The 14,918-nt window shown below is 43.3% G+C and overlaps 1 protein-coding gene and 1 non-coding gene across 2 annotated transcripts in view; one reads left to right on the top strand and one right to left on the bottom strand.

Moving 5' to 3' along the window:
• Nucleotides 1-14,106, bottom strand: part of pde9aa (phosphodiesterase 9aa) — a 52,487-nt gene extending 38,381 nt beyond the window's left edge. Inside the window, 3 exon segments of the mRNA XM_073474107.1 lie at nt 1,678-1,755; nt 2,175-2,245; nt 13,842-14,106. Coding sequence (XP_073330208.1) covers nt 1,678-1,755; nt 2,175-2,245; nt 13,842-13,904 — 212 coding nt within the window. The 5' untranslated portion in view covers nt 13,905-14,106.
• On the top strand, nt 264-337 carry trnan-guu (transfer RNA asparagine (anticodon GUU)). Its single transcript has one exon. It is a non-coding gene; the product is annotated as a tRNA-Asn (tRNA).
• Nucleotides 14,107-14,918: the final 812 nt, after the last annotated feature.

Below are 14,918 nucleotides of genomic sequence, written 5' to 3'. Positions count from 1 at the left end.
GATCAAGAATATCCTCTGGAACAACATGGAAATGAAAAACAGAGACATGTTTGATAAGAAAACAAACAGCTCTGTTGTGTCCTTGGCTTGACGAAGGTGATTAGTTTTGACAGGTGGGTTTGGTAGCAATATACTAGTCTGTGGGATCACTCCAATTAGAGGGGATTCTTTGATTACATCAAAAGTACATGTTGTCTGAGCATAGCAGAACCTATTTCAGGAGCAGACGACACGCTATGGTTCAAGTGCAACAACCAAGGCATGTCTCTGTGGCGCAATCGGCCAGCGCGCTCGGCTGTTAACCGAGAGGATGGTGGTTCGAGCCCACCCAGGGACGAGGACTCTTTGTTCCTGTCAAAATCCAGGGCTTACAACTATCTTGCATGCTGCATACGTTGTTTGTCCAGCCGGCATCCCATTTTGTCCTTTTCCTGTGACCAGACATTAACGGCCTTAAATATAATAAGGACTAATGTTAATTTGCTTTAGAGGGAGAATTTTTTCCTCTTAAAACATAAAACCTGGTGTTTTTATCTTTTTCTCTCATTAATTTGCATTCATCTCTTCTAAAGGCTCAGAGCGACGTCCAAACAAGCAGTTTAAGTGCCTCAGCCGCTCAGCGGGTAAATCAGTGACGAGCTGCACTTCTTAAAGTTCAGCACATGGTAAATGTTTAGTGTGCTCCACAGTTAAACACCGCTGAGATGGTGTTTAAGGACGTGCACATTCTGTAAACACAGTTAGAAACACGCAGGAGAATCAAAAAGAAATGTCACAGTGTCTATTTCTGGTTCTCTGCCCTTTTCTAGGTTTTTAACACAGCTGTCAGTGGGATCAAGCAGGTGAGAAGTGTCCATAAAATGTAAAACACCAGCAGGAAAATGAGCTCATTGTCAGGAATCCTCTCTGTGGGAAACAACGGCTGCTGTTACATCAGTCAAATCTTGTGCAAATGAAGTTTGATGACTGCTGTTTCCCAGAAAAAGGTAATGAAACAGCGGAGCAACACGTCACGTTTTTTCATTTCCCTTTTTTCTGATCGAGCATAAAATCGAAGTGTGAGAAAACAAACTGTTATTTGTTTTTTGGTATCAGATTCATCAAGGAAAAATGAAATAACGAATGATTTTTTCATTTTCCGATTCTGGTTTCCCAATTGAATATCAAAAGAATGAATGATAGCAGTCCTGTGAAAATAGAGCTAAAGGCTTTTTTATTCTGAGCTGTTTTTCTGATAACGCGTGAATTAAAATGCTCCAGGTAGAGCTGCACGATTGATTGACATATATTATCGAAATGGCAATATGTTCAAGTTTCTGATGAAGGTAAAATGTGACAAACATCATTATAATGTGGAGCTGCAGACGTTCTGATCCACGAATCTTCCTCTCCAGACGTAAGAAAACATGTTTGTTTGGTTCAGACCACATCAGATGTCACATCATCAGGATTTTAATAGTTTCTTCGGTAAACTCAGTTACAGTTTGTGTGTGTGTGCAGATTGTTCACGGCAGCGTCATGTTAACGGCGGGGGAGGAAGGAGGAGGCGACGCTGTGATTTACAGTCAATCAGCGGATGTGTCTTTCAATCAAGCAGCAGCTGCTGGACTGAACAAATGTTCTGTCAAACAATCAATGAATCAATACAGACATCAGCGTGGTGGGGGTTTCATGTACCTCTCTGTGTTGTGTGGCATGGTGGGGTCGATGGACACCATGGCGCCGGACGAATCCAGCAGGGACAGATTAGTGTTCCTGCACCAACACAGAAACACACAGTCAACGTTTTTATGAATAATTACCTGTCTTAGTGCTGCATTTATTGTTAAAAAGTCAACCGTAAAGCTATAAAAAGCATAATCTGCTCTGTGGTTTGGTGTTTCAGATGCTTCTCTATCACTCTGCAGCTCCACCTCTTCTCCACCTCCCCGTCTGTAAATGAAGGACTCTCCACATTCAGATTATACAACACAATAAATCGTGACTAACAGGAGGTCATGTCAACCTGAGCTCTAAAACAAACAGCAGAGGAGTCACTGGGAGTTACCTACACTGAAGATATGATTCAGGTGGCGACTACTGTGTGAAAACATCATTAAATCTACGGAAACACTGTTTTCTGGACTGTGTTGATGAAGTGATGAAGCTGAAAGTGAATTAACAGTGTGTTTTACCTCGGCACACCCAGGGCTGTACAGAAGAGCTCTTTAATGTCACACGGGCTGCAGAATCTGCTGAACACCACCTGAGAGACAACAACACACACTCATTTAAAATGTTAAATCCACAGACAGTAACAGACGTCTCAAACGGGTCCACGCCGGGTCCCTGTCGGGTCCCTGCTCTGCTTTGTTTGCCGTGTGATCGCAGCAGTGAATGCAGCGCCGCCTTGTAACTCCTCTGCATGTCTGAAATTCTTCTTCTTATTGATTTGATGTGTTTGTCTTTCTGTACGTCCGTCACATATTTCAGGCAACGATCGTCTTCACACCTGTCGGGTGTTTTGTAGGTCGGGGACCAACAGTAAACACCACGCTGTTACTATATCACAAATAAAAGCCCTGCGTTCAAAATCTGACTGAACATAAACTCAGGTACTGTCCTTCAGTCGCTACAATTTTGAGTTGACTGTACTTTATTTGAGTATTCACATTTCTGCTACTTTTAAGTTCGTTAGACATCTGTGACTGAAGATGAAAAGATGTCTAACATTACATTGTAAAAACTTCAATTTTGAACCCTGTAAGGACGTCACTCGGGCATCACTAGTGAACGTTGAAAAGACGTCTAAAAACTTTCACTCCAGACGTCCTTTGGATGTGTTTCTGCTCAGTGGGAAGGACGTGCATTGTCGAGTTTGAAGTTGTTTGGATAAAAAAAGGTAAAGGTACATTTTGGGGCTCGGTAGTCCAAACTTAGCGTTTAGCTGAGTGACACAAGCAGCAAAGAGGTTCAATAAGAAAACTAAACCAAATGATAGTGGAACAAACCATAAAACAAATAATAAAACAGGCTAAAAACAATAAAACAAGGAGCGGTTTCTTCATATTAGGCTTTAAAAAACAGTGTTTGTGTGTCAACCTGCTGTCAGCGGGAAGAAAAGGTGTGTATCAATACTGCAGAAAATGAGCAGTGACACTGCGTCAGATATTCACAATCGATATGAAGCGATAAATCCTTTGACAACGCCACAATAAAGTGATTACCAGGAGAGTTTGACGGCTTCTCTGCCTCCTCAGCTGGTTTCTAACTCCTCCTGTGAACTTCTTTACTTTGTGTTTGTTTCCTCTCTAACTGGACGGTCAGACGATCGTTAGCCGCCCTTAACAAAATTAATTAAATGCCACATAATTATTCATTTAATTCAGTTTATATTTTAGCTTTATACACAGTCGGTCTGTCACGTACTTCTAAGAAAAGTATCGCTAATGTTGTGTAATGTGTGAAAATGATTAAATGAATATAGAAACATTGAAAGAAAGCTTGAGATGTGTCAAAGATTTTAAAATGTATGTCAAACATTATTTGTCGGCCTTTCCTCCACATAGAGTCAATAAAAAGGTTCGTGGGTGTCGAGAGTAAAACAATAAATGTGAGTGGAACAAACAAACAATAAAACAAACAGTAAAACAGACTGAAAACAATAAAACAAGCAGCGCTGAGACACTTTTCTGTCTCGCTGCTCTCTGAAGTGAAAGCATGACTCTGCTTTTTTAATTCTTCTGAGCTGCATCATGTTTTAAATAACGCAGGACTTTTATCGCCTCCTCCTGCTGCATGAGAACGATCACACGGGAGAATATCGGGGCTGAACTCGACTAAATTTAATTTGTTGCATTTTAAATCACCTACTTTTCCCCACTTACGCCGATGTTTACAACATGTTTTCGTATTTTCTAATTAAAGCCCAGCAGACTAACAGATCCTCTCCTTCCTCCGCTGACTTCAGTGTCTGGATGTGAAACTGGAGCAGCGGCTGACGGGGGAGCAGCTCTGGAGTCTGAACGTCGGAGGCTTCCCACGCTCCGGGCTCGTCTCCTGATTAGAGATCGTGCTCGTCGCAGCAGAGGCTGTAAATATTTGGTGTTTTTCGTCTTCGTAAACAAGGTCAAGCGGCGTCGTTGAACGTGACAAACGATTCGTGTCACGCCTCGGCGCTCAGAGAGGGATGACCCACATAGATAACAGAGGCATCTGCATGTGACGGCATCGAACGGCCAAGTGGCAGCGAGGGGTGACACGGGGGAGGCCCGGCTGTGAGGGGGAGGAGGTTTTTAACGAGGAGGGCGGATGAAGTGGATGATTGTGGAGGAGGAGAGAGGTCAGAGAGCACTTCAGAGGTCTGTTGGTGGCAGCCGGTGACAGGTGGAGGAGACAGGGAGAGGTGGAGGAGGAGGAGGAGGAGACAGGGAGAGGAGGAGGAGGAGGAGGAGGAGACAGGGAGAGGTGGAGGTGGAGGTGGAGGAGACAGGGAGAGGTGGAGGAGACAGGGAGAGGTGGAGGTGGAGGTGGAGGAGACAAGGAGAGGAGGAGGTGGAGGAGACAGGGAGAGGTGGAGGTGGAGGTGGAGGAGACAGGGAGAGGAGGAGGAGGAGGTGGAGGTGGAGGAGACAGGGAGAGGTGGAGGAGACAGGGAGAGGTGGAGGAGGAGGTGGAGGAGGAGGTGGAGGTGGAGGAGACAGGGAGAGGTGGAGGAGACAGGGAGAGGTGGAGGAGGAGGTGGAGGTGGAGGAGGAGGTGGAGGTGGAGGAGACAGGGAGAGGTGGAGGAGACAGGGAGAGGTGGAGGAGGAGGTGGAGGAGGAGGTGGAGGTGGAGGAGACAGGGAGAGGTGGAGGAGACAGGGAGAGGTGGAGGTGGAGGAGACAAGGAGAGGTGGAGGTGGAGGTGGAGGTGGAGGAGACAGGGAGAGGTGGAGGAGACAGGGAGAGGTGGAGGTGGAGGTGGAGGTGGAGGAGACAGGGAGAGGTGGAGGAGACAGGGAGAGGTGGAGGAGGAGGTGGAGGAGACAGGGAGAGGTGGAGGAGGAGGTGGAGGAGGAGGTGGAGGTGGAGGAGACAGGGAGAGGTGGAGGAGACAGGGAGAGGTGGAGGTGGAGGAGACAAGGAGAGGTGGAGGTGGAGGTGGAGGTGGAGGAGACAGGGAGAGGTGGAGGAGACAGGGAGAGGTGGAGGTGGAGGTGGAGGAGACAGGGAGAGGTGGAGGAGGAGGTGGAGGAGACGGGGAGAGGTGGAGGAGACAGGGAGAGGTGGAGGAGGAGGTGGAGGAGGAGGTGGAGGAGACAGGGAGAGGAGGAGGAGGAGGTGGAGGAGACAGGGAGAGGTGGAGGTGGAGGTGGAGGAGACGGGGAGAGGTGGAGGAGACAGGGAGAGGTGGAGGAGGAGGTGGAGGAGGAGGTGGAGGAGACAGGGAGAGGTGGAGGTGGAGGTGGAGGAGACGGGGAGAGGTGGAGGAGGAGGTGGAGGAGACAGGGAGAGGTGGAGGAGGAGGTGGAGGTGGAGGAGACAGGGAGAGGTGGAGGAGGAGGTGGAGGAGACGGGGAGAGGTGGAGGAGGAGGTGGAGGAGACAGGGAGAGGTGGAGGTGGAGGTGGAGGAGGAGGTGGAGGAGACAGGGAGAGGTGGAGGAGGAGGTGGAGGTGGAGGAGGAGGAGGAGGAGACAGGGAGAGGTGGAGGAGGAGGTGGAGGTGGAGGAGGAGGAGGAGGAGACAGGGAGAGGTGGAGGTGGAGGTGGAGGAGACAGGGAGAGGTGGAGGTGGAGGTGGAGGAGGAGGTGGAGGAGACAGGGAGAGGTGGAGGAGGAGGTGGAGGAGGAGGTGGAGGAGACAGGGAGAGGTGGAGGAGGAGGTGGAGGTGGAGGAGGAGGAGGAGGAGACAGGGAGAGGTGGAGGTGGAGGTGGAGGTGGAGGAGACAGGGAGAGGTGGAGGAGGAGGTGGAGGTGGAGGAGGAGGTGGAGGAGACAGGGAGAGGTGGAGGTGGAGGAGGAGGTGGAGGAGACAGGGAGAGGTGGAGGAGGAGGAGGAGGTGGAGGAGACAGGGAGAGGTGGAGGAGGAGGTGGAGGTGGAGGAGGAGGTGGAGGAGACAGGGAGAGGTGGAGGAGGAGGTGGAGGTGGAGGAGGAGGTGGAGGAGACAGGGAGAGGTGGAGGAGGAGGTGGAGGTGGAGGAGGAGGTGGAGGAGACAGGGAGAGGTGGAGGAGGAGGTGGAGGTGGAGGAGGAGGTGGAGGAGACAGGGAGAGGTGGAGGAGGAGGTGGAGGAGACAGGGAGAGGTGGAGGAGGAGGTGGAGGTGGAGGAGGAGGAGGAGGTCAGCGCTTCACAAACATCCGCTGCTTCTTGTTCATATGACACTTTCTTCTTTTTGTTCGTTTTTGATACCTGAATTTTTTCACATTTACATTTTTTAAAATTTGAATTATTTTAATGCTCAAATTATAATTAATAATTAATTGTATTTATTCATTTTGTTATAAATGTAATTATTTACATATTTACACAAAAATAAAAACAAATTTACTTCTGTATTTCTGCAATACAATAATTTATGTCATATTTTATAAATTAATTAATGCTTACATTTATTTTTCATATTATTTTTGGTGCATTTAATGACATTAATTCATTTAATTGAGCCATTTATTTATTTGTTTATAGTAAAAAATGAAGGCTGAAAAGAGCAAAATTGTCCAAAAATCTGAGCAACAAACTCCTTCAAATATGCATCAAAGTGACGAAGCTGTTTTTACTGATAACTCTTCATTTCTATTAAAGACGTCTGTCAATTGTGTCCAACGTGACGTCTTCAGATGTCTTCAACACACGGTCCAACACAAAAACACTCTTCATGTTCTCATAGAAACGACAAAGAAAAGCAGCAAATCCTCAAACTTAACAAGCTGGAGTCTTAAAAGAAATAACTCAAACCTGATTAATTCAATAGTTAACAACAGATGAATTGTTGCTGCTCTGCTTCGCTGTCTTCTCTGCTGTTATCACAGTTAAAACACCACAGAAAGAGTCTGTTATTAGCATTTAATCATTATTTCATTGAGCTGTGAGAGACTTCTATCAGATTTCAACATCCTTCCTCTCAAACGCAAACTTCCTCGTCTTCTGGTCCCACGTCTCATTTCAAATTAAAGCTGTATATGTATATTTAATTTGACTGCCAGTTATTTATATATTTATGCTTTGGCTGCTCTTGAAATCTGCCTAATGCTGCGTCGTAAACGTGTCATTTACTGTCGATTCCAGGCCAAAACACAGAATCTCCTTTAAAAAACAACAGAAAGAAGAAGAGATAAAAACACGTCGCAATTCAAGACAAACTGAAGAGCTTTAAAGGAACCAAGGAGAGAAAATAACAATGTGAAGCAGAGACGGAGCTGAATGTAGACGAGCGAGCAGCAGTAGAGACTCCTGCAGGACAGAAGGAGAGAAACTGATGAAAAAAGCTGAACATGTTTGTGTTTGTGAGCTCCGACTCATTATTCTGTCTCCACCGTATAAACCACTGCTACACAAATTCATCTTCTTGTTTTAAGAAGCTGATTTGAATTACAAACCCACTTTATCATGATGCTCCACTGCTGCTGCTGCTGCTGCATCATCATCATCACCATCATCATCACCATCATCAGGAGCCCTCAGCGTGAACCAGCCACTCTGTCCACTGTTATTCAAATCAAAAAAGACGCCGTACGAGAATCTGAATGGGCTGAACGAAGAGGACGCCGGAACAAAAGGTGACTGCAGAGCTCGCGATGCTGAAATAACACGTCTTTGTTCCTCACGAGGAGAAGAGCTGAATATTCAGCACGTTTAAAACAACTGCAGCTGCACATAAACACACGTTTATGTTTTACATCTGCCCGATATCAAATTAATTTATTTAACCTTTAATTATGTCGCCCTGACCTCAAGCTGATCTCATATTCAAACCTGAATCCACGTGGTCGTGTCTCTTACACAGCAGAGCAACAAGTGACCTGATCCTCCCAACAAACAGCTCAATATTATCGACAGACAACACAGAAGAAGATCAGGCTGCTGCTGAGATACAACCACACACACACACACACACACACACACACACACACACACACACACCACAACATTCACACATCTAACCAACAAAAATAAAAGCATCTTGAAAGCTGACAATGAAACATTTCATAGGAAGTGGTGACAAAAGCTGTGAAAGCTAATTTTAGAAACTCAACACAGGTTTTCTGTCCTTCAGAGAGAACTGGAGGTGAGATTTAAAGTTTTATGTCAACAGTAGCATGCTAGCTAACAAGCCTCAAGTGCTCGGATGCTTCAAACGCGTGTACTGACCCTTTAAAAAAGTCTGCATGAAGGAGTGCTGTGAGTTTGAGGTATAAACGTCAGTACATGACAGAACATGACGGTACATGAGCTGCTGTTCCTCCTCTGGTGTGTAAACAGACACTGAGAAGCTTCTCATTAACAATCAGGGACTAATGAGCTGCATCACACACACTGGAGAGTGTGTGTGTGTGTGTGTGTGTGTGTGTGGACTTCAACACACTGTTTGTTTTGTTTCCTATTAGTGTCAGTGACTCATGTTTTTAATCGTCCTGCGGTTCGTGGCAGCGTTCAGATCAGCATAAATCTGGACGCTCTGCTGGGATTCTGGTTCTTGTGGTCGAGGCTGAAAGTGATTTAGATTTCCTTTAAAACTGCACTGAGTCACTCTGTGAGTCTAAAACGGATAAACAAGTTGAAAGGAAATGAGAGGATGGATGAATGAAGCCAGCTGGAAAAACCCTCCGATGAAGAAATGGAAAGAAACGCGTTGAGATAACTGTCGATGATGATGTCGACGTCTCGTTAATCATGCAGGAGGGTTCAACACCGTATGCTCCTCATCTTTTAGATATATTTCATATTTGACCCGTGTTTCCTCAGGTTAAACGTGTCCACCTGGTCACATTTCTGTTTTAAATAACAAATATTGCAGCACGTGTCGCCCTGACTCGCTGTGACTTGCTCGAGTGGCGACGTCTCGCTCTCTCTCTTCCTTCCTGATTGATTCAACGTGACGTAATTCAGTCGATAACCCTAAAAGTACAGAGCTCAGTCACCAACCCTGTACAATATACTGTCATACTGAAAGTTAACGATTTGAGTAATCGAAGGAAACGTTTAGGTGATGTTTGATGAGCTCTAAGAAACTGTGATGAACGTTTTATAAACTATGAAATGATTAAGCGCAGAAAGAATTGGTGCTTGACAGTCGGGTCTGAACCGCAGTGGTTTTAAAATCTGTTGTAAAATCTGACCTTTAATGTTGCCAAATATTACTTTCACAACAACTCATAAAACATTTTGCACGAGCGACTCCATCAGGACTCCCTCAGTTCTGCTGCTTTTTTTTTGGTTTGTGTTTGTTTAAGACGACACGTGAAGAAGAAGAAGTCGATCCTGCGATTAAAGTTTCAGGGTTTTAATAAGGAGACATTTTGTCGTCCATTTTGAAGAAGTGGTCGACTCTCTTCCTCTCTGTTGTTTGCCGACGGTGATGTTTGTTTATTTACATGTTTTATGTGCAGTTGTGCACATTTATAATCATCTACAGTCTCTGTGTGATACGAATATGCGCTTATTCTGCACATTTGCATGTATTTGGATAGTTCAACAGCAGATTTATTGATCTCATGACGAGGGTGTTGGCTGAAGTTGAGACAAATAAATGAGCCGTGGTGTTGTGGCAGTCTGTCTTACTTTGATGATACTGAGATTAAAAACAGTTTATCGCAAAACAGTGCTTGATTATAGGCAGAGCTGCAGAGATGTGACAGTAAACTGAATATCTTTGAGACATTTGAGGATGAAACACTGATCGACATTTTCTGAACTAATGAATTCATCTAGAAAATGAGTGACAGATTAATCGACTGAGAGGACGGATGTTGATATCTGATCGGAGCCGTACTGTCTCATGTATGAAAACCCAGATCAATAAAATAATTACTAATTAATATCTGATTCTTTTTGTCATGTTTCTAACTGTGAAGAAAACAGAGAAGACGAGTGTTTTTGTTACAATCATGCTGCTAAAAGTTACAGGAAGAGGTGCGACGATTAATCGATCAGTTGTCAACTATTAAATTATATTCAAATTAAAAAAATCTATTGATTTTGTAAAAAAACAGTCACAATTCTCCGCTGTCAGTTTGTTAAATGTGAATGTTTTCTGGTTTATTTTCTCAGTAAACTCAAAATCTTTGTGTTGTGGACAAAACGAGACATTTGAAGACGTCACAAACTGTTTTTCAACATTTTATACCAAACAACTAATCGATTAAAGGAGAATCTGATCTTTAGCTGCAGCCGACATCACTTTGATGCATATTTGATTTAACTCCAAAACGTTACCTGTTGGTTCATGTTACTGTGGTTATTACAGCGCCAGTGTTTGAACGTTAAAATGAAATTACAGTGATGGCAAACATTTCTGACATTAGTTCCTGAGCTCGGTTAAAAATTAACCCTCACATGTCTTCAGTTTGTAAATACTGAGCGTCACATTACTCTTCTGACAGACACATGGAGTCTGAATACATTTGAGTTTATTACAGCTGAAATGTGGCGACTTTCCTTCAACATTTGCACGATTTATTATGAAACCATCGACGTCCGACACTGAAGAAAGGCTCGATGTGTAAAAAACATCCGCTGTCAGGTCGGCAGGTGGGTCACCTGAGCGCTCCGCTCTGATTCTCACGTGCTTTGCTGGATTAATAAGTTTCATGGCCTAGATTCTTTCAGCGTCTACCTGACAATCGAACGTGTTTTAAACAGTGAGGCAGCTGAGGAGTTTATTTAGAGGTCAGAGTTACTCTTCAACCTCGCAGCTCTGCAGAAACGACGTCCACTAAACAAAAACTGCAGACATTATCCAGCGGCTCACACACGCAGAGGATGCTCCCTGATGGTGAGGCTACGTGATTATGACTGCGGTGGTCTCTCTCTATTTTTAGCCTGTGAAGTGCTCAGTCAGTAGCATCGCAATCACTGCGATAAACAGACGAAAGGCCGACCAGCGTTCATGTTTAATGTACTCGATTTAGTGTCAATAACACGCAGCTGTAAAAGCACACCTGACGAGACTCATTACAGGGCGTCTATAATACAGCTTATTAATGTTTATGGAAGACTTTATGGATCTCTTGAGTCCAGATAGTCGAGAAATAATCACAAACTCAAGTAAATAAAACTTTATAAAGCTATAAAATCCAAATATGGCCCTGCATGCTGCGCACACTGAGTATTTATAGCAACTTTATGGTCTTTTACTGTATTTCTATAATCAGTGTTACTCCACATTATAATCTAAGTGATATTAGTTTATTTTTTTATCGCTCAGTGTCAATTTTGGAAGCTATTTTAGATTATTTTAGTCATTTTTATCCTTCATGGTTTTAGTCGGCAAAACATTTTAAATGTTTTCATCGATGACAAGTCGTAATATTTTCATCAAATTATAGTCGAAAGGTTTAATTCTACATATTTTAATCCCTTAAAGGAACAGTTCACCCAAAAAGTAAACTCAGTCATCATCTCCTCCCTCCTGATGATATAAAGTCAGGCTCAGTCATCATCTCCTCCTGATGATATAAAGTCAGGCTCAGTCATCATCTCCTCCTGATGATATAAAGTCAGGCTCAGTCATCATCTCCTCCTGATGATATAAAGTCAGGTGAAGTCTCGTAGTCCACAGAACATTTCTGGAGCTTCACAGTAAAACAGAGTTGCAGCGTTCTGCTGAACAGCTGAAGCAGCTGGAGACTCGATTTAAAATGGAAACAAAAAATACTCTAAAACTACATTAAACCCATGCCGAATCAGCTGTTAGCACTTCCTGTTTGCAGTGTGCTCATGGATGTACAGACAACCATCACTGGATCACTGTGATACTGAAGAAAACTTAAAAACATGATGTTTCTCAGGCAGGTTCTGCACATGTGAGGAGCTTCTTTTTTAGAGGATTTCCAAGCGGACATATGGCGTCATGGAGTCGAGTTAATAATTCAATTTGTTTTCTCGAGATCACAAGTTATTTGTGTGACATCACAAGATGAGATCATTTTGTCGAGATCTCCAGATAACGAACTTTTAGATTAATTGGGTTATTTGACAGTTTTGACTAAATATGAACTGAGCTCGACCGACAACGGGACAGTCACTGGGCTTTTTATCATCAGCCTGTGGAAACCACAGACCTTCTTTCAGGCATCTCACTGAAAACACATTAAATAAACTCAGACTTTGAGACGAGGGAACCAGATTTGCAAAAGTGCTCACTGATTTACAGGTTTTAGTACGACAGATGACATCACTCTGAAGAGTTACAGAGGAAATTTCAAGGTTTTAATTAAATCTCAATATTGCGGACACGAACGCTAAAGAATAAAACACTCCTACATCAATTTATCGGCCAGTATTCACAAATATTTTCCAAAGATCAATCAAATGTGGTTATCAAACACACGTGACAAAGAATATTTGACAAAGAACAATAAACTTTATTCTAAAATGACAGCTGCGCACTGAAACAGAACATTTATTATTAAAAACGACTCAAAGCATCTTTTTCTGCATCGTAATCTCCAAAATAAAAACAGTTTTCATATCAGACAACATCTTCACTGATAAATATCAGTGAAGGAAACTACCTGAGAGTCATTTCACCTTCTAAGCTACAAAACTTTCATATTACTGTGAGAACTACACTGTTATTTTACCTCCTGTGTTTTTCTCTAGAGACTTATTTTCTATATTAAATGCATTAATTACTAATCAACCATCAAATAAAAAACATAAATGATGAATGACTGCAGAAAATATATAAATGAACATACAATTTTTAATAATACTGAAGCAGGCTGATAATGAAAAAGCTGCTTTTGATCATTATAAATAATAATTATCTACCAATTCATACAGTTGGGATTTTTGGTCATTTTCAAAAGTTATTTTTTTAATTCATAATGTTTTCATGTTTTTTAACCTCCAGCATCTTCTTCTTGTGAAATAACATTTATTTAATATTAATAATGTTGGAGCTCAAGAAAACATAGCACAATAATATAAATTATTACAACAATTATCCACCGCTTTATACAGAGTTGTTGTTTTATGCTGTTATGTTAACTTTAATTTCATTTTTAAGCTTTTTTTTTAATTCATAATGTTTTCACATTTTTGCTTTTAACCTCCAGCTTCTTCTTGTGAAATAACATGTATTTAACATTAATAATGTGCCTTTTCCTCTGAGGGTCTGTCACTTTGTTGTGTTTATTTCATCTCAAATCATTTAACTTTGTCCTCACACAGCCTCCGTACAGAAGCCTATATATGTGTCATACCCTCTGAATCCTGACGTCCAACAGGAAACTTTGTCTAAAATAACATTTATTTAACTTTATTGTGTAAAATAACACCAGCACACTGAAACAGTAAATTTCACTGGTTATTTAATAATTATAAATGAGTCAAAGCATCTTTTCTGCTTTATAACCTCATTATGGACAATATTAAATGCATTAATTAAAAATAAATGATTACATTTACAAGATAAATGGTGAGTGACTGCAGAAATACAATATTGAAACAGGCTAATAATGTTTTCATGTTTCTGCTTCTTCTTGTGAAACAACATTTATTTAATATTAAAAATGAGTATTTTTCTGTCACTTTGTTGTGTTTATTTCATCTTAAATCGTTTTAATTTCGTCCTCACACAGCCTCCGTACAGTGTGTGTGTGTGTGTGTGTGTGTGTCTGTGTGTGTGTGTGTGTGTGTGTGTGTGTCGTACCTTCTGGATCCTGCCGTCCACGTCCAGGTAAATGACCCGGTATGAGGACGAAGCGGAGCCCATGTTCCCCTCTCCTGTCCCCGGCTGCGGTGCGCTGCTGTGCGGCTGCTGCTCGGGGCTCCGTGTCGCTCCTCTCCGGTCCGACCGACTCACACAGCCCGGGTGAGAGTGGAGTCAGCGGGCCGACACCATCCCACCTGTCCGCCTGTCTGTCTCTCTGTCCGCCTGTCTGTCTGCCCGTCCACCTGTCTGTCGGTCCACTCGGTGTCCGTCTGTCTCACGCGTCCTCCGGTCTGTCTGCTCTCTATCTGACCGCATCTCATTAAAGCCTGTCGGTCCACGCGCGTCCCCGCCTCCCTGAAGACCTCCTGGGTCTGCGCGCGCTCACTCACTCACGCACTCACTCACGCACAGGCACGCTCTCTCACGCACACAAACAAACACACAGAGACACACACACACAGACACAGGTGTGTGCAGGTAGATTACGTCAGCAGTCCCGTCGTGTTTGTGTTTGTGTGAAACACCTGGGGGAGAAGAGTTGTAACGAGCCTGTTTCCACCAATCAGAGACGAGTGTGAGCGACGTCACGCAGCCCCCGCATGCAGGGCGGCACATCAGAGAGTGACTCACTGATGGAGGAGAGTACTCTGATACTCGAGTAAAAGTACAAATACTTTTACTTCAGTAACAGTACAAAAGAATTGGAATAAAAAAATATACAAGGTACAGTAAAAGTACTCGAGTAAACGGAGTAATACTCTGCATGTGCAGAACTTGCTTTAGAAACATTGTGTTTTTAACTTTTCTTCAGTATCACAGTAATCCAGTGATGGTTGTCTGCACATCCATGAGCACACTGCAAACAGGAAGTGCTAACAGCTGATTCTGCAGAGTTTTAATGGAGTTTTAAGGTTTTCTTTTATTTTTTGGGGTGTTTTTTTATGTTTTGTATTGGAGAACGCTGCAACTCTGTTTTACTGTGAAGCTCCAGAAATGTTTTGTGGACTACAGACTTCACCTGACTTTCATCAGCATGGAGGGAGGAGATGATGGCTGGATTCACAGTTTTGGTGA

Source organism: Pagrus major, chromosome 9, assembly GCF_040436345.1.
Source record: "Pagrus major chromosome 9, Pma_NU_1.0".
NCBI classification, from domain to species: Eukaryota; Metazoa; Chordata; class Actinopteri; order Spariformes; family Sparidae; genus Pagrus; species Pagrus major.
The sequence above is the reverse complement of the archived record's forward strand: the minus strand, read 5'-3'. Positions and strand labels throughout refer to the sequence as shown.